Consider the following 20,151-nt stretch of genomic DNA (forward strand, 5'->3'; position numbering starts at 1 on the left):
ATCGCAACATTTGGCAGTGGGTACAGAGGCGAGTGGGGAGTCTGTGGGTGTGTTTGAGGAAGCAAGGGACTTTAAACAAGGCTTTAAACAAGGGTGATCAACTTAACCCTTGTTCATATAATACATAAATCTAAGAAGCAAGGCTATGGTGAAATGCAGTGTTTAATCTCACCTCCCCTAGGTGTTTTTGCGGCTGACACACGCCCTGCGGACAGTACATGCAATGCTGGATGCAGCAGCGGTGGATGGAGTGATTGTGCTGGTAGTGTAGCAGCAATGGAGCCACCACGATCACATCCGCGCTGTGGGCCATGGAGTAACGGAAATCGCACAGCTGACAGTTGTAGCTGGTCACTACTGCCTCTGGGTCACTGCTGTTTGGGTCTGCTGGGACATAAGGAACAAGAATGATACACTAATTGACAAAGCAAAGGGAATAACATGTACAATTGCGTCTTCATCACTTGGGCAGAGTTTATTAGAGGTTGGTGTTTCAAAATGTTGAATAGTGGAATTATTGTTCACATAAAAGCTTTTGGACACCACAGTGTGTTAGATGCATCCGTAGTGACCCGTCTGGCTACAATAACTTGGCGGATTTCTCCGCCAAAATATCAAGACTTTCTAGACAACAAGTCTTGATATTTGGTGAGAACGATCAAAGGATTTGTGATGAAATGATGAATGATTCCAACAACAAAAGACAGAACATTCTTTCTTGTGTTTCATTACCTTGACTGGTGCTGGTTGGATTGGATGAACCGTCTTTGCGGGTTTTGGATGCCACATGCTCTCCTTCCCTCCTCCTCTCTCTTGCCGTCACGCCAAGGTTAAAGTTCTTGTGTCTCTGCTCATAATGCTCCAGCAGCTTTGCCGATCCGCCAGCCCACTCACAACTCCAGCTACAAAATTTACACCAATAGTACGCTTGTGCACCTCCGAGACTGACCTCCCCCGTCCAGCCGGGAGAGTCACTACAGGCTCGGACCGGTATCGAGTATCCCACCAGCGAATCGTCCTCTGTCCTCACTGCCACTCGCTCCGCCCCATCTACAAGCAGACCCCGCCCCTTCATCTGGCCGTCAAGAGCTGCCATGTTATTGTTGTTTGTCACTAAAGGCGTGGTGGGCGGGGTTTTGACCTTGTTTGGATGCGAGGACAGGAAGTGCTGTTCGAGTTCAATAGAGTTGCTGCCCATGTATGTGAAATTGCAGAACTTGCAGCGAAAGTACTTAGTGTTGCCCTGGCAATCGGACGTCTTCCGGCCAATCCCGATCAGAGTTCCACCGAGCAACACCTGTTGGGAAAAGGTAAGAAAGAGACAAAAATCAACGCTTAGCTTTCAATCCTAACCTATTGTCCTCAATGTGTCAGTTCTAAGCCTCCATTAAAGTGCATATGACACATTAGACACAATTTTTGTCAAAACGTAGTCAACACAATTATATTTTAGATTGTACCCAGCTTTCTTTAGATGTTTAAAGTTTCACTTCCTTATTGGACACCGACAGGAAGTGACATAGAAGAAGGTAAACAACTGTTGCCATGCAACCATGTTAACTCAATGGGAAATGAGTGTGTCTAACTGCTATGGAACTTTACCTTTATCTATGTCACTTCCTGTCACCAGCTTAAAAATTCAAATAAATATAACTTTTCTGCCCAACATTTCTTCATTAAAATTGCTGTTTCACTGAAATAAAATGATAATTATGCATCTGTTGAACTTGCATAAGTATCTTTCTAAATAAGTCATATTTTCAAAAGCTATAAAACCTGTCATATACACCTTAATGTCGAGGCTATAATCATTAAGATGGCAATGCAAAAATAATGGGGGTGTTATATTATATAGGCTTTGTGGGATAGTTGGACGGGCTACAGAGCCAAAACCAAAAATATCCACATGAATAACAATTCATTCTTATAAAAAGTGTTTTAACTTTAAATACATCAATAATGTAATAGCTAAAAGTGAGTATCATCATTTAATTAACAATATTTCACACCAACCGGGCATGTTTATAAAATATAGGCATATACAACAGAAATCACAACATTAGTTTTGAAGACCTATTATATATGAATGAAGTAAATCACACACGCTATTACAACAACCAAAACCTCTCATTATCGCAGCACTGTTTTAAGTGCTTATTAAAAGTGATGCATTCAACAAATCTGACCATTTTTTATTTGCTGTAGAAACTGATAAAAAGACAGGAAGGCACACATCTCTGCTGAGCTCACTCCGAGTCAGTGCACTGTAAAGTTACTGTTCTGTACGCACTAGTTCACTGGTGAAATGGATGCGTCCCAGAGAGGAGGACTCGAAGTACAATTCTTAGACTGTGATTTTTACGATCATGTGGTGATTTTTTACGACAGCATATCTCACCTGTGGCATTTATGACTGTCTATGTTATTCTTGTAGTTTCCATATTTCATTTTTACTATCGAGCTTTACTGAATAATAGCATTGGGAACATTAGTCATATTTCCGTATCAGTGCTACTGAAATAGGGGGGGAAAAGAAGCTTTATCATTAAACGGTGGCCCGATTGGAAAGTATTCTTGCCTCATTATTTCATTGTCATGTTGTCTAAATACTGGAAATATTTAACCTCCAAACTGCCTCAGTAGAGAAACTATATACAACCTCTCTTATGCGACCAACTTTTGGAGAAATCCTACCATTTGTGAAGCTAAATTTCAAGTTGATTTTTTGTATAATACCATAATACTATAACAAAGATGACATGCTGTTCATTAAAGCAGAACTAAGTAACTCATGCCCCTAGAGGCCATAAGCGCCACTGCAGGTGTCGTAGCACGCTTTCTTTACTTATTATTTGTCTGTGAGAGTAAATACTGTGCTGACAGAAAAGACAAAGGTTGAGAGGGATATTGTGCCACAACTCAATGACACAATGGAGGTAATTTTTTTCACTCAAACTTGGCTGTAAATACTGCTAAAGCGGCGCTAGCTCACACTTAGCTTTGCCCGTTAGCCCGCTAGCTTCTTCTTCGTTATTCCATTAGTGTGTATTGCGCCTCCAACCCGGAGCAGGGAAAGTTGCAAGTGTGGTTTTCTGGCCAGAGACACCAGGGGGAGATGAAAGACCCCCCAATCATCCCATTAACACTTGTATTACCCCCAGAGGGACTACGAAAAGGATTTATTAAGGTAAACAAGTCATTTAGTTTTTCTTTAAGTGGCCCAACATCCATCCATGGTAATTGGAAAATGTGCAATTAGCCATACATAATATTGGTAATGATTTATTCTTGCTTGGACCGAATTTGAGAGGAAAAGTAATTAAGTAGGTAAACTCATGAAACAAAAAGTGACTAAAAGGCAATTGACAAATGGAACTAAGAAGGATTTAGTTTCTTTGAATGGAGCCAAGAAAAAGAGACATGATGAGAGACACAACTGGATCGTACAGACAGGGAACACAAAAGTACATTCATGTGTCTGACAGCTGTTTTATTAAACTGCCCAAACTGCCCAGAACAACCACTCTTCTCGATGACTTCGCTCCCGTCTCCTTCCCTCTCCCTTTCTCGCTCCCTCTCTCGCTCTTCCCGCCGTCTGATTGGTCACTGCGGGATCTCGTCTCAGCAAATGACAGCATGGAATTTTCCAAACGTGGGCGGGAGACGGAGAAGGCGAGAGAATAGAGAGCTCTTTCATTCGTTTTTTTTTTTTTTTCATACACTTTTTTTTTCAACGTAATGACGACTTAAGCCCACTGGATTTGCTATTTCTGATGGTGCGTATGTGTGTGTATGTGTGTGTGTATGTGTGTGTGTGTGTGTGTGTGTGTGTGCCGTTTACTGGATGTGACTCGGACCATTCAGAGTGAAGGTTTGAAAAAAAAAAAGGAAAAAATGGAATCGGCTTTTTTGACATTTGTGCTCCCTCTGCTTTTTCAGATTTCCTCTCACTTGATTCTTGGACCGAAGTTCTGAAACCTCAGCATGTTTGTGGCTGTCTCAATGCACGCCCGGGTTTCACGGTATCTTTTATTGATCACTTTCCCAATAAGCTACTGGCCGATGCATGCAAAAGAAACAAGGTCTTGGGCAACAGGGACGGCTAAAAAGAAATTTCAAATCTGTGCTGAAGGGGTGTAAACAACCAGAAATGGAACGAATGAAATATTCAACAAATGAATCAGCCTCACAGTGTGTTTGAGATATCAGTAGCAGACCACAGCCAGGAGCAAAGTTAACCGAAAATGCCGAAAATCTGGCTTGAACTTGAAGAATCCCTGTTTCCAAGAATGTTGCACAAATGAGCTAAAACATTTTACTTAAGGGGTCACCACCACCACTGCAGTTCATCCATCTAAGCCGACCCTCTGCATGCTCTTCTCTCACACCAGCTACTACCATGTGCTCCATTTGCAAATCTCCTCGCTGTTCTTCTCTTAGGCCTCCTGCCTCCACTTTTAAACTTTGTATTTTTATTCCAGTATATTTGCAATCCCCCATTTGTGCATGTCCAAATCATCTGTCCTCCAGGATATCTCCAAAACATCTAATCTAATTCTAATCCTGTTTGGCACTCTGGGCTACCTTACTTTTTATTATTATGTGTAAGAAAATATAATGTTTTTTTGTATTTACACTCTAAACATCAGCTTGGCCTCATAGACATTGTACGCGTTCCTACTGAGTCAAGTTGAGACAGCCATTCAGGGACAAAGGAGGTAAGAGAAGGACTTGGCCATAAACTAAAGCTTTATTGTTACAGTAAACAAACCTCTAAATGCCTTCAGATCATTGTAAGTCAATAGACAAATACCCAAGACACACTCTTTTCGGTTATGGTCCATCAAATGTCTTATTAGTTTTGTTTATTGCTGTAGTAGTTCTTCTTTGGTCGTAAAGGCAAACCGACCTTGTTATTACAGCAACACTATCTGCTTTCTTCTTTTTTTCCCCTTTTAACTGTATAATGCCATTGGAATTATCTGTTTACAGTGGTTTTATAATATATCTAACTAAGAATTATTTTAAGTATTGTGGGTCTGGGTTTGGTTGTAGTTTCATCCAGGATCTACACCTAAAACATGCACAACAGGTTTATTCACCAGATAGGTGCTCCTGACCATGAACCAAGCTCGACACTACAATGAACTAACCCAGTGCTCCTGACAGCTTCAACTAAGCACACCCTGAACCTGAACCTAACCATTATACCGTATGTTTCCTCTTGCCTGCTGGCCAATGGCATGGAGGCACATTTATTAAAAAATTATTTGATTAAAAGTAAATAAAACAGAAACTACTTGCACATTTATTAATGTTCAGACACATAACAGATGTTGTTCTCACTGCACCCAGGCAGTAAAATCCTCTGTCGCTGTAAATTAAGTGCTCACCTGGACGTCATATGTACCGTTCATCATTACTGTCCTCTGCTGCTGGTTGTGGAGATCTTGTCGGATCTTCCCCAGGTCTTTGGCTTGGTTCCTCTGCCCTTGTCCCAACTGTATATCTGTAAATATGAATAAGGAAGGAGAGGTTCAACATGTGCTAAAGTGAATTCAATACAGACATTGGTGCAATGATGGAGACATTGTTGGTGAAATCTGCACATATGAGTGCCTTTCACTATGCACTACACTTACAAACTGTATAGAACAGCTGAACTGATATTTTTGGAGGTGCCAACAGTACTAAAAATGTAGATGTAAAGCAACAACTGCAAACTCTGCAACTTCTGTTGTAGTGCTCACTGAACATCCAGCAAACATTTAGCAACTGTAATAATGTGCTGGAAAAGAAGTGAAAATGTGTACTTTTCCATCTATGGGTTTTTGTAGTAAATTTGCCATATAATCCTCATTTTCATTTATGAGGCTTGACCAAATAAAAAAGTCCATTGGCACATATAATCATTAGCTACAGTCAGTTTTCCCATGGCAAGGCCTAAATTTAATTTAATTTAATCATCCTGCCATTCCAATATATTTTTAATACATAACATTTTGCTTCTTTTTTCTGCTCTCTTGAGGTGAGTTTTAGGACAGTCCCAACAGAGTCACTGTGTGTTACCTAGAGGTGTGTGGGGCGCCATGTTGTGCAGGGCGAGGATGTGCGAGTCCAGCACGGCGTCCTGTCTGGTGCGGTTGTGCAGGCCCAGGTGGTACTTCCTGAAGTGTTTCACCAGGTCGGCGGGGTCGTTCCCATAGTAACCATAACCGCACACGTTGCATTTGAAGTCCTGCAGCTTGGGGGAGGGGCTGCCGGACAGGGGCGGTGTGTCCGCCATGGCCTCCTCCCCTACTCCTCCTCCCCCTGATACTTCCTGACGGGCGTCTCTCTCGCTCCTGTCCACTTCTGCGAACCCTTTCCCCGCTTCCTCAGAGCTGAGCTTGGGTCTGGCACCTCCAACTCGCCTCTCCTCGTAACCGATGGACGACGGTGAGACGGATGAAGACACACATTCACTATCTCGCTCTTCCTCCCCATGGTCCTCGTTCAGGCCGGTCCTGAGGCGCTCCGAGGATTCCGGTTCGGATGGATGGGATATTGGGTCGGCCTCTGCTCCCACTCTGCCCTCTTCATCTCCTTCCTCCTCTTCGTCTCCTGTTGCCTTCCTCTTTCCCTCCTCCTCCTCTTCCTCCTCTCCTCCCACACTCCTGATAGGGGGGTTCTTCTTCCTCACCATCTCTGCAACACAGGAAAACAAAATAGGATCGTTATTTATTGTTTCAGATAACAATGAACATTACAATTTGAATGACTCCAACAATGACATCAATCACATGCCCGAAAGTGATGTATTTTGCAGCTTTAATCCACTTTACAAAACCCTTTGACAATACTGGGATGATCCTTCACGACAAACTTTCAAAGAAAAGCCATTTAGATAAATCAAAAGCATTTGACAGAATTCCCAGAAAAATGTTGTGTGTAGTTGTTGCCAGGCGCATTGCATCTTTAAGGGCAACTTTTAGAAACTGGCAATCGTTTTATCATTATGGAAACCATGCATGAGAATCCTCCAGCACATGACCACATCAAAACCCAAACCATATCACAGAAACTGAAGGGAGGGGGGCAGAGATGCTCGCAGGAAAAAAAAAGTCAGGGGAAGATGTCCAACACAAAACCACATCAAACCCAGTGCCCCATATCACAAAGATGGATGAGCGGAAAGTCAGACTGCAATTCATTCCCTACAACGCTCCCAAAAATGTCTTCTCTGCATCTCTTTCATTGGGTTTTGGGCTTCCATGGCTCTCATGTTTTTTTCTCTTTAAGCATATGTTATTGTGAACAGTGATCCGGGAGGGGCATCTCGCTTAAAACCAATTTAACCTTTAATCATGCCCATTGCCACTATTCTATCATGGGTGTTTTTTTTCATTTCCAAAACCATGGATTTACGTTCTATGAATAAACCTGATAACATACCCTGCAATTAAATTCTATCAAGTACGAATCAAGGGGCGATGCTAAACCTAAAGGTCACGAGTCCGAGCAAAGAGGGCATCTGACATATAAGGGAGAATAACTATACGTTTGAATAGAAAATCCAGCTCACAACCACATCAAACCCAGTGTCCCGTATCACAGAGATGGATGAGTGAGGAGGCAGACTGCAATCCATTTCCTCCGGCGCTTCCAAAAAACGTTCTTTGCATCTTCTTTCTTTGGGGTTTCAGACAGGCCCCCACATTTCCTATGCCTTTTTCCACCATTTCTCATAGTCTCTGCCGCAATTTATCTGAGTCACCTTCTTGTCCTTCAGGTTGGCTTCCTCCCTCCAGGATCTACCACGCGACTGAAATCTCCGGCGAATGAATAAAAGCAACTTTGACGCAGTGGAGTATTTCATATCCAGAGATGTTGTTGAATGAACTTAGATATAGATTTGTATTAGCCACACATCACCGCTTTGGCCTTCTACTCTTTACACCTTGGTCTTTCACTTTGGCATCTTCTAAAAATGTGCAAAAGCCCTTTGTTTTTCGCTTTTTTACAACTGACAGCTCCAAGACTTAATTAATTGTCATCATATTTCCATTTATTTATTTTCTTCCCACAGCCCCTCCTTTGGTCTTGCTTATAATCACTTTACAAAGCCATGAAATAGGCTTACACATGTTTTATGTTAAACCGTGATCTTCCCTTTGTTTGAATAGAGAACAATTGTGGTCGTTTTGTTCACAACAGTCGTGACAGAGGGAGAGAGATGCTGCGTGTGTTTATCTGTGGTCATTCGGTTCATATTTGGTCGTAAATACAGTCAGCTCATCGCCCCATGCCATTCGTGTATGTGTGTGTGTGTGTGTGGAGACCGGATGACGCCAAAGTGATCACTTTTAGATCAATGCAAGATGAGGGCAAAGACGTGACTGTGCATGTGTGATTGTTGATGAGTTGAATAAAAGATAGGAAGCAAAAAAAAAAAAAAAAAAAGAACGTCCAGATTTATTACAGAACAGTGAGAGATAAAGGCAATTGTTATTTACTGATAGCGGGCATTCAAAGGATTCGCAAAAGGAAAGCCAGATGCACAATCTGAGCCTAATAAAACCAATGCATTTCATTGTCTTTGTTGTCCTCATGGAATGATTAAAAAAAATAAAAATCTTGTTTTACTTAGCATAGCTATGCATCGGCTTATTTAGGTTCATTTAGGTTCACGTGGAAAAGGGCAAAATCTGTGGTTTGAGTCTTAATTTGAACCATGCAGTTAGTCAGAGTTAAAGCAGTACTAAGTAACTCATGCCCCTAGAGGCCACTCTAGGGGTGTCATAGCAAGTTGTAATTTTTGTACTTATTTCTTGTCAGTGAGAGTAAGTACTACGCTGACAGAAAAGACGAAGGGAGAGAGGGATATTGTAAATCCAACTACACAATGGAATTTTTTTTTTTTTTCCACTCAAACTTGGCTGTAAATACTGTTACAGTGGGGCTAGCCTACAGTTAGCTTTGCCTGTTAGCCTGTTCGCTTCTTCTTTGTAATTCCATTAGTGTGTATTGGTTGCTCCGGTCCGGTGGCAGTCAAGTTGCAATTGTGGTTTTCTGGCCAGAGACACCAGGGGGGGATGAGAGTCCCCCCAATCATCCCATCAACACTTGTATTACCCCCAGAGGGACTACGAAAAGGATTTATTAAGGTAAACAAGTTACTTAGTATTACTTTAAAGATGGTAAGTCTATCTAGTGCCTTTGTCCAAATACAGCCTGGTCTGATCAACTACAATAGGGGTTAAAACTTAAATGAAATATTATTTAGGCTTTATTAAATGCATGATTCAAATGTGAATCATCTCCTTTACGTTCCAATTCAGAACAAATCATGTGTTTTGACCCCTTGCGGCTTAGTGTTCAGTTCTATTGTGCCATAGTAAATAAAACTTTGAATCAAAGGTTTTTTTTGTTTGCCGTTTTCCGTCACCCTTGTTTCTTTGACCGTAGCTAAAACTATTAAAATAAAGCAATTTTTGTGTTCTCTCCGGGGCCCACGCCCAGAGCCCGGCCCTGGCACTCGGTCCGGAGACAGAGCAGAGGAAAATCTCATCTGATGTTCACCACACCCAGTCCGATTCATCATTCTAGGCCCTGTGGAAAACTACAGAGCCTTGTGGAGAAGCCATAAGATTTTACAGTGAAATGATAGAATTGTGTCAAATCGATTAAAAATAAAAATAAAAAGTGTGAGAGGAGCATATTGACCCCATAGCATCTAAGTCAATTCTTCATTAAACTCACACACCACATGTGTACCTTTCTCAGCATCTGGATTTATATCTGTGATACTGTAAGAAAGCCTGCACAATAAGGGAAAACAAACACGAGCACAACAGCAATCGTTCAGGTGTACCGTCTTATCTCCAAGCCACTGTTTTCACATGTGTTTGTGAGCATCCGTGTTGGGAGCACAGCCTTGACTGCTCCGGGCTGTATACACAGGCTGGAACCATTACTATCAAGTACAATTAGGTGCAACCCACAACATACCACATAACGACTAAGCGACTAGCTACAATAAGCATCTCTGCACCACAATGGCCTCAATTCCACTGTTAGGATAAATGCTAAAGCTAATAATTTCCATCAACAGCAATTTGCCCCAACACCAATGAGGCTTTTATTTGAAAATTGCGACGGGAGGAAATAATCATCCTGTCTTCAGTTTATCTTTAGTCTGAAGGCATCTACAACTATGATTCTAAAGTCTGAAAATGACACCTATAATGTCAGGCGTATACCTGAATGTATTGCCTTCCAAAGACATCTGGCAGTGTGTTGTTTGAGGTAATTACTGTTGTTGGGACTTCTATATAACAGCATTGATTTGATAACGAATCTTGTATAATTATAACTCAGCCTCCTGATTATACCGTGCGCATGTACATGTCTGACAAAGGGAAAACATTTGTGTACCATCATAAATCAAGGCCCACGGCTACAATGTGTTGGCTTGTTCATTAACTTGCACTGTCCCTACCAAATAAACCAATAACTAAATCAATTCTTTAGGTAGTGGCTGCAGTAAGGTGTGTGGGCGTGACTCAAGCGACGGTAGACTTTAAAGACGATTGTTTAAGTCCCATTTAGATAGTGGTACGTAGAAGTACATGCATCTCAGGTACCAGCAGGCACTCACAGATAGGGTTGGGTGCCATTAAATGATACTAGTTTGGTATCGAGGAAAAAAAAAAAAGGTTTAGGTACTACTGGTATCGTAAAAATAAAAGTATTGAAAGCAGGTACCGAAAAGAAATATAAAATCTTTATATTCAAGTTCTAATGCCGAATTTTTTTTTTGAAAAACAAGAGGAAAAATTGGGATAAATTGGGGAGAAAAAATGTTACATTTTGGGGGAAAAAACATGAAAATTTGGGGGAAAATGAGGGGGGAAAAAAGAGAAAAAAAAGAGAATTTTTGGGGGAATTTTTTAGGGAAAAGTTGGGAAAAAAACGCCTACAAAAATTGGAAACATTTGGGAAAATTTCGGGGTCAAAAAATGAGGGGAAAAAATTTGTTTTTTCTGCTGCTTTGTAGTTAAAGGAAGTTTCTTGGTTGTTTCACCTCAAACAAATGATAAAAAATGCAAAAGAAATTAAATGTGAGAAAAAGCAACAATATTAATCTGTTTTATGGCTCTATATGACAAATTTAGCATATGTATCGGAAAAAGTATTGTTCAAGTATCAGTATCGAAAACCATCGTTAAAGTACCAGTATGTAAAAAAAATAATTTAAAATACCCAGCCCTACTCACAGATTTAAAACAATAAAGACAAATCCACACACCATAAACTAATTCATAATTTATAACACCCTATACTTTGAATCACATTTTTAATAAGAAAAAAAAAGGATGAAGTGTAAGTCACCATAAAAATAAATAAATGAGTCCGATATCCTTTCACTGTGCCTGCCTTGGTTTTATTCCTAAAGCAAGACATATTTCTCTATGGTTCCCCTCACTTCACCTTTGCGGTTTCCCATTAGCTTTGACAACCATTTCAACATCTTTCCAATGAAACACTTGTCAAATTCTGTCTAAAAAATTGCATAATCCACTCAAAATTTCCTTTCTGTTTTGGGACATTTTTCCCCAGGATGAACTAGTTGTTGTTCATTTATTTATGTGTAAATGTCACAGGTTATTAAAGGCACCGATGCACAAAATGGCAGTCACGCCGGTGCCGCCTCGTAGCTTCAGGTTACGTGTCAGTGAGCGAGACGCAGCTGAAGAAAATATTAATGAAAACCTCCGAGCACATGTGACTATGGTTTCCAACGAAAAAAAGGAAAAAAAGAAAAAGAAGCCACACAGACAAAACAGATCAGTCTGAGAAACCTGGCCTATTTCGAGCGGCTGGATAATAATAGGAATTGGCCACAAGTGCACACTGCTCTGCTGCTGTCTGTGGAGTCCGTGGGATTGGACACCGGTGTCTGGCTTCTCACTGAAACAGGGGCTTTCGGAGAGTCTGTTTTAGGAGACTAGTTGCCTGTCGCATTGGTTGGGAAATTGATTTTGCAGAACGTATTGGAGCGTAATTGAAAAAGGGAAAGGGAACTGTATTCATAGTGTTGAGGTCATAAAATTCACTCCGATACCAAAAAAAAGGACAATTAAAGCTGATCTTTCAAACCATGAATAGAGGAAGGTACAGCAAAAGGGGTTTAAACTGTTCGCTGAAGCCCAAACAAATTTCTATCTCCCACAATCATGAGGCACTGATTTTGGATGGAAATTAGCTCTGAGCGAAATCCGGCATATTTACAGCAATAGTTGCTTGTTTTGACTTTTTTGTTTTTTAGCTTTAAACCAGCGGTGTCAAAAGTCATTTTGGGTCGTGGGCCAAAAAATTCATCTCCCACGGCGGGTCGCGGGCCACATAAAATGTAAACAGGAAAATACTAGAGAACATTTTTCCAATAAATGAATAATAATAATGAGCTGTGATATGGGGCAGACTGTCTATTTACCACGTGGCTATAATGTGTTGTTTATATCCTAATCTCTTATACACGGTGGCGCAGCGGTTAGCGCTCGTGCCTCACAGCTCAAAGGTCCCGGGCCTTTCTGTGTAGAGTTTGCATGTTCTCCCGAGACACGGGTTAGTGGTAGGTTATCATGGTAGGTTATCATCACATCATGGAGATGGGTCCCCGAGCGCCAGCCCATGCTGGCAGCTCACTGCTCCTACAGGGCGACACTGAGGATGGGTCAAATGCAGAGAACTAATTTCTCTACAGAGATTAATACAGTATAACTTAACTTAACTTATTATATCAGTGTCCTCTGCTGGACACGTGTTTCCTTTAGATAGATAGATAGATAGATAGATAGATAGATAGATAGATAGATAGATAGATAGATAGATAGATAGATAGATAGATAGATAGATACTTCCTGGACACAGTTGCATCATGGCTAAAACAGTTTTTTCATCATTTTAAATCCAACTGAAAGTGGTTGTACCGTTATTGCACAGCTCTAATCGTTAGATAAAAAAAAAAAAAATTAAGTGGATTGGGTCAGGAAGGGCACCTGGTTTTTTTGGGGCTTCTAGGCTTAATTTAACCAGACAACAGCCCCATTCAGCAAACTGTCAAAGCTGGGACTCAAACCCATGTTCCACGCAGCAAACTTAACCACAAGTCGAAGTAGCGTTTAGGTGAAAAGCGATGCAATGCTTAAAAGAAATGATAACTCAATTATGATGATCTAGTAATACAAAAGTTTTAATTTTCTAACTTTCTTAGTTTGTCTCTCATTAATCTGTGTCTGGATCACTTCCATGCCCGTATTCCCATCCAAGTAAACACTATAGTAGCTGATACAGCCCGATGAAAAGCCAATTTGCCACCAACCAGTCAGCAGTCTGAAGTCGCCGTGATCAGAAAAAGGTGAAACCGGGCTGTGTTGTGAACAAAGCCTTGTGAGAAAGTACACCTGCCACTCTGAAGATGAAAAGCTCTCGGCTGCTGCTGCCTAATCAATGCCAGAACTCCCCCATATGTCTGTCTGCCGCGGAAAGAGGCCCAAGTCAGGCCTGCCACAATCACACACCGCATAGACCGCGTAGCGCTCATTTGTAATGGGGCAAAAGCATGCAAAATATGTCATCTTAAATGTCAGCCTTAATCACATAGCAGTACCTCCCTATAAGACTTCCTCCTCCTCCCACAATCCCTTGCTCCCCCTCTGCTTATCACTTCATCTTTTATCCAGCTTTTTCTCAATTAATCTCAGGCATACACGCGCTCCCCCCTCCCATATCCATTTCCTCTTCTCTCTCTGCGCAGATATTTAAAGTTTATACGGTTGCAAACACATAATTGTGAATAGAAGTGGAAGTGAGTGTGAAATAAATCAATTAATTTTATTTTTGTAAGGCTGATGTGGGTGGAAATAGTGCAAAGAGAATTTGTCTGGGAAGCAACAGGAAAACACTCAAATCTGCCAGTTTATAGTGCATTGTGGGGACTCCAGACAAAAGAAACTTGAATAGATAGTCAACATAGTAACAATCGTATCTCACTTGCCACTGTTTACAGTCTAAGAGAAAACATAAGCATTGGGACATAGTCTGTTTCTCCTACATTAGTATTTCTCAACTGATGTGTCGTAGTAGCCCATCATCTCCCTGGAATGGCAAGGCACAGCCCAATAAAAACTAGGACTGTGCAATTAATCAAAATTCGATAACATTTTCGATTATTACACTAAACGATTACAAAATTAATATAATCGAAATTTTCCTTTTTTTTTTTTTTTTTTTTTTTTTGCAAAGCAGACAGGCATTATTTCATGGCGCTGGGATTATTTTCCCTTCGCATTTCACGTGCTTTTGCCTGACATAAAAACAAATTGCGCTGTGTGATGATGTCATCAGGCCACGCTGCTCAGTTTACTTGTGCAGGTTTTTACTTTTATGAATTTTCAGAAAACAGAAAATATTCAGCAGAGTTTTTAATCAATAAATATATAAATAAAATAAAGACACTTTTTTTAAAGGTAACAAATAATCGTTTGAATAATCGTGATTTCAATTATGACTAAAATAATCATGATCATTATTTTTTCAATAATCAAGCAGCCCAATTCAATTGTTACATTATATGATAATGTATTAAACCAAAACTGTGCACCAGATGTGACAACTATACTTATATTATTATTGTAAGTTTTACTTCATAAAGCCATTGAATGTTCATCCATTTCTGTTACAAATCTGAATTCTCTCAAAATCTATTGCTCTCATTGTTGCTGTATCCTGACTTGAACCTGGATACAGAGGCGTAAACTCTGTTATTAGACTGTAAGTGTCAAGAGCGCAGAAGGTTCGATCACTCTCGGAGCAGCTCAGACGTCTATTCATTAAAGAAAATGGGCTGCGCTGTGGCGGTGTGTGGTGTGTTCCTGGGTATAATGGCATAAAGTCAACGCTGTCTTTGATTCATTTCAGCGTCTTCACAAAGGCATTCTTCAGTGAGCAAAGAGCCGATACAGCTACATTCGTTCCATTTATTAAAACTAGGTGCTTTTTTACGTAAAAACATTTCCAGAGATATTCTGAAATATTTTCTAACTAAGTCAACCAGCCATATTTCTTTTTCCCTGGCTGTGCTTACTGCCCTGTCACTTCTAAAAAAGTAATTAGAATCCAGATGCCAACAGTGTTCTATGAACTGAAAAAAAGGTTGCTTTAATGAGGCATTCAGATGAAAGAATTTGATTTTATTTGCTGATTTATTATACACATAATTTTAGCCATTGGATTTTCATTTCAAAAGCCGATTTATAAAAGTTATTTTTCAAAGACAGTTTTACTCTTGCAATACTTAGTTGTTACATTGCACAGTGTAATCTTGTTGGAATAAAGCACACTAGAAAGTCCATTTATGACTCTATCAATGACTTCAGCACAAACAAAAAAACAATAAAATGCACATAGTCCTTACAAATGATAGAGAAAGAGGAACGTTTCTGTCATCATCCTTAAGTATTGACATTTCAGCTCTAATCTCTATGAGACTCTATGAGACAGAAAAATTACAGCCTTAGTTACTAAATCAGGCACCGGTAAATCTGTCAGGCTTATTGCCCAGTGCTAAACACTAGTATCAACAGTATTGCTCCAGCGCTGATAAAGTTAAGTGGACAACAGTGATCTAATTGAAGACTCACCAAATGCAGCCGTATGGACAAACAAACCTCCAGCTCTATCTTCACCACTCAAACTTTATTAAGGTTTATTAGAGCGGTCTGACCTCAAATAACTACATTGGATTAGTGCGCCACACAGGGTCTGGGAAGCACAGTTGGTCTGTGTCTTGGACTCAGCAGGGGGGCAGTTTAGGCCTGTGGGGATTTATGAGACTGGGGTTGACACTAGATTCGCATTACTGTCTGCTACCTCGAAAAGTCAAGAGAGAAAATAGCATTTTCTTAAGCCACCATTTGCATTGAAATACAGCAAATAGTTTTAAACGTGACGACAGAGGCTTAGATAACGCAGGGATCGCCTCATAACGAGAGGGTTGGCAGTTTAACCTAATCTCTGACCAGCCTATTATTGTGTCCTTCTAGTCAGTTCACTTTGGGGAAATGAGACAATCTGTTTCTTTAGTTTTTCAATGGAATCAAAACTGAAACCCATCAACTGAAAACAATAGGCGAATCCTCCAGCCAGGTGTTTCTGACCATTACCCTGGAGATGGGTCTGCGGTCGCCCACTGCTCCTGGCGGGCTGCCCCAGTGGCATCGAAGGATGGGTCAAATATAGAGGACAATTTCCCCAGTGGGGGTACTTCCCCATAACGGAATTTGTCCTCTGCCTTAACCTTAAACTTCAGGTTTACATTGGCAGGACACTTCACCCACATTGCCTGTGTGAGTGTGATGAGCAAGTGATTAGTTGAAGAGGCTGTTGGCAAAGATTAGGGCTGTGCAATTACTCAAATTTTAATCAAATCGTGATTAAATCTATGGTCAATCTCAATTATCGGCATGGAGCTTTTTAATGGACAAATCAACAGTCAATCCGGGGGCAGAAACAGTTCATTGTTTGGAGTGAAATTCGAACTTTAGAGGGAAAAATGTCACTTATTTAAAAGCATCCATTTGTTTTTAAGCTGAGAGACATTTTTTAAATATCTATCCCATGACCCATATTAGCGATATTTGATATATATGAATAAACAATATTATATTATACTTTTTTTTTTACTTGTTTCTGTCTCTGCTTGTGACAATTTTGGAGATGAGTTTACCACGACCAAGTGTGGTAATGAGCGGAATAATACACTGCCTGACCAAAAAAACCAAAAAAAATCGCTACTAAAAACCACGGTCGCACGCTCTTTGATTACACCACACATTCACTGTGGCATTGTTCCAATAAGCCTCTGCAATGTTAATAGAGCATTCATTTTTCACCAAGATCTTGTATTGATGATGAGAGGGTGTGACCATAATGTTGCTGAACCTAGACCTGACCAACTGCAGTAACCCCAGATCATAACAGGTAAAACCAGCTTCCGACTGGTCAGGCAGTGTAATCTATTATAACACTTGAACTTTGCTTGTTTTCCACATTTTGGAGAGCTACTCTAATAAATACTCACAGGTTCAGCTGACCAAGTGAAAAAAGCAACAACACATATGCAGGACAGTTAACTGCATGTCTCCAAAGACAGAGAGAGAGAGAGACAAGTATTTCTTAAACGGTCTCCAAATGGAAGCTGGTGGATTTCAGCTCCCCTTTTTAAAAACACTAAATTTACAACACACATAAAAGACGTCCAAAAAAGAAAGTGTTACAAATCCACTTTTCCAACTGTGACTTCCTCAGCACGACGCAAGCTGTTTTCATCCGCTTCATACAAAACTCCATGGGACTCTGCGGCTGCTAAACTATATTTTGAGGCGCGTGTTGGCGGCATGGGGCAAAGTCAGTCGAGAATAAGAAACAGGTATGAGTCAGATCATGTGGAGATGCTATGAAACCAGATGGGCATAAACACAAAAAAAAGAGCCAAGGTCTAAAGGTTAAAAGCAGACACATCTTGTTAGATTAGCCTCTACAAATGGACTGCCGGGTCTGATGGGAGAAAATGTCTGTGAAATAGCAGCCAAAAGGGTTACTGGTTCTGCTCCCAAAGGAGCTATAAATGATACTCAGATAAATCATTATTATGGCTCACATAGAGGTGCACAGACCCGGTTTAAAGGTAGAAAAATATCAACCACAAGCACTACTTCACAAAATAGTGGACCTTTGTGCACATAATGGGAGTTTAAAAAGCCTTGGGCAAGGGCTGTGACACATCTATGTTACAATGTGTTATAAAAATACATTACTTTTCGACATTCTGCAAAATCATTTGAGCGTATAGTGTACGGTTCCGGCTCCTCACAGAAGCCATTCATTAACATTCAAACAAATGTCCACACAAGAATAAAACAATGAGAACATTTCCTTAGAAAGAGGGAAGTAAGGAAGATTCTCAGGGTATTTATAATGTGTTTTACATCATATGAAGTGGTAAAAACTACTTGTCTTTTGCAAATGACACAATTTTAGCCCTCTGCGATGAACGCTCACTCGTTGTGAGGAAAATCTTAGGTCATAACTAGGGATGCACCGATACTGGTATTAGATATCAGAGCAATGCTGGAAAAAATACAATATCGGGTATCGGTTACAAATATCTGATACTGAACCGATACACAACTTTTACCACCTTAATCTAAGTGAATATGGGCATACTGTATAGCATTGTAAAGCTAAGGCCCAGGAGGAGTTTTACCCTCCGCAAATGTATTTTTGATCATCGCGCAAAATGCCATGCTAGCAATAGCATGCTAAAGCTAGCGGGTGCATGCTAATGCTAACGAAAACTAATCAAGGCTGGGTCAGAAGCTATGATAGAAATACCAAAAGAAGCCTAAGAAAAGAAAATAACCACTGCTTTAAGAAATAACTGATCTAATATATTTGTAATGATCAGATCACTTCATCAGTTGTTTATATTGTATTGTATATGGTATTATATATAATATACCCAAGGGTAACTAGTGTAGAAAAGTCCAGTGATCCTTGTTTAATGTTCATCCATTAATTTATAATAAAAATAATACATTTTGGGCCTGATCTTGTGCATCAAAACGGAGACGATAGCGTGACATTTTGCGCTCAGTAGGAGCGCACTTTGTGATCTTGCCACTCCAGACTTAGCGCATTTAAGTGGGAGGAGACACAGATTTTCCTCCAACCAGATCGACTCCGCGTCCAGGAGAGAGCCTAAGGCTTAAGAAAGAACGCAAGACAGCGCAATGTAAACGAGGAAGTGAATGTCAGCCATGTTTCCATCTGTGCAGTCACCTCCTCTTGTGACGCCCCCTCACAGGTGGCGGAGGCGAATGGCACATATAGCGCCGCCACTCGGAAAATAATTCGCCAAGAGCCTGCGCCGCCCCGTGTGCCGCCACAAGATTTGGCCCTTTATGTGTAATGCACTGTACATTTGACAACAAATCTCAAAGTGCTACATTTTGACCCCCTGGGGAGTTGACTTTTACTGTACTCTGTCTTATCTTTTTACTCATGTAATTTTATTACGCTTTGTGTACAGCACTTCAACTATGTTGTTTTTAAAGCGCTCTATATAATAAAGTTGGATTGGATTGCTACTGTATAGAATATAACACAACATATGTTAAAAGACAGGGCTAAGAAAAAGAAACACAAAAACAAAAACCAAGCATTAGCTGTTAAAATAAGCTTGTGTAAAAAGGTAGGTTTTAAGTCCTTTTTAAAAAAGCGTCCATCGTCTGCGGGGCCCTGAGGTGATCTGGGAGGGCGTTCCACAGGCAGGGAGCAGTGACTTCAAAGGCCCTGTCGCCCATTGTTTTAAGCCGTGTTCTGGGCATGACCGGACGGTGCTGTTGGTCAGACCGGCCAACAGCACCGCTGATATTTGATATAAATTATATCAATAGATAATTGACAATAAAATATGACTTAATCTTAAAATGGAGAAAAGAGTCAATTCAATTTTTCACTCAGAGAAAGCCACTTCATAACTCAAAATCGCAGGTCGCACAGTGAGACAGAGATTTAAAATAGAAAAGACAAAGACAAACTGCGACAGACATCCGGCAGCGTCTGATATTTGGGAACGCTAGGATCTCTGTCAAGTGTCTCGTCAACAAAATACAACATCGGCGCACACCGGTCACAAGCAAACCCGTCTGACTTCTCTAAACAGCGCCAGCCTAGGCTAAACACACCAAGCTTAAGGCCCACAGTTCCTCGCAAATATTTCAGTGTCCGGTATGATATGACTCCAACATTTCAGATTTCTCGAGCCACAACACAAACACCTTGTAATGTGTTTTTATTACAATATTGTCTCAACTCACACCAAACATAATCTACATTGTTTTTGAAATTGGCCGTCATTGCTCAAAGTGTGTAGGCAACCGCAGAACTAATGGGAAGCATTTAAGCCTCTCTCAGACAGCCGTATAACTTTTCTGCTATTTCAATAATGTGTGACCGGAGAGTTTATAAGACTCAATAGTCTGGCCTCAGGAACGGGCCGTCTGTATTTTAGCTCAGCTCCACACCGTCAGACAGACACATCCC

At 40.6% G+C, this 20,151-nt stretch overlaps 1 protein-coding gene across 4 annotated transcripts in view; it reads right to left on the reverse strand.

Annotated features, from left to right (window-relative positions):
- Positions 1 to 20,151, reverse strand: part of trps1 (trichorhinophalangeal syndrome I) — a 131,197-nt gene that overhangs the window by 66,521 nt on the left and 44,525 nt on the right. For 3 of the 4 annotated variants that reach the window (XM_079571594.1, XM_079571596.1, XM_079571595.1), the window contains exons 3-6: positions 6,070 to 6,687; positions 5,394 to 5,509; positions 733 to 1,297; positions 173 to 387 (exon numbers count right to left, since the gene is read on the reverse strand). In XM_079571594.1, coding sequence (XP_079427720.1) covers positions 173 to 387; positions 733 to 1,297; positions 5,394 to 5,509; positions 6,070 to 6,687 — 1,514 coding nt within the window. The remainder of the gene's footprint in view (positions 1 to 172; positions 388 to 732; positions 1,298 to 5,393; positions 5,510 to 6,069; positions 6,688 to 20,151) is intronic. The other variant, XM_079571597.1, reaches the window with a different exon arrangement.

The sequence above is a fragment of the Gobius niger genome (assembly GCF_951799975.1).
Source record: "Gobius niger genome assembly, chromosome: 14".
In the NCBI taxonomy this organism is placed as follows: domain Eukaryota; kingdom Metazoa; phylum Chordata; class Actinopteri; order Gobiiformes; family Gobiidae; genus Gobius; species Gobius niger.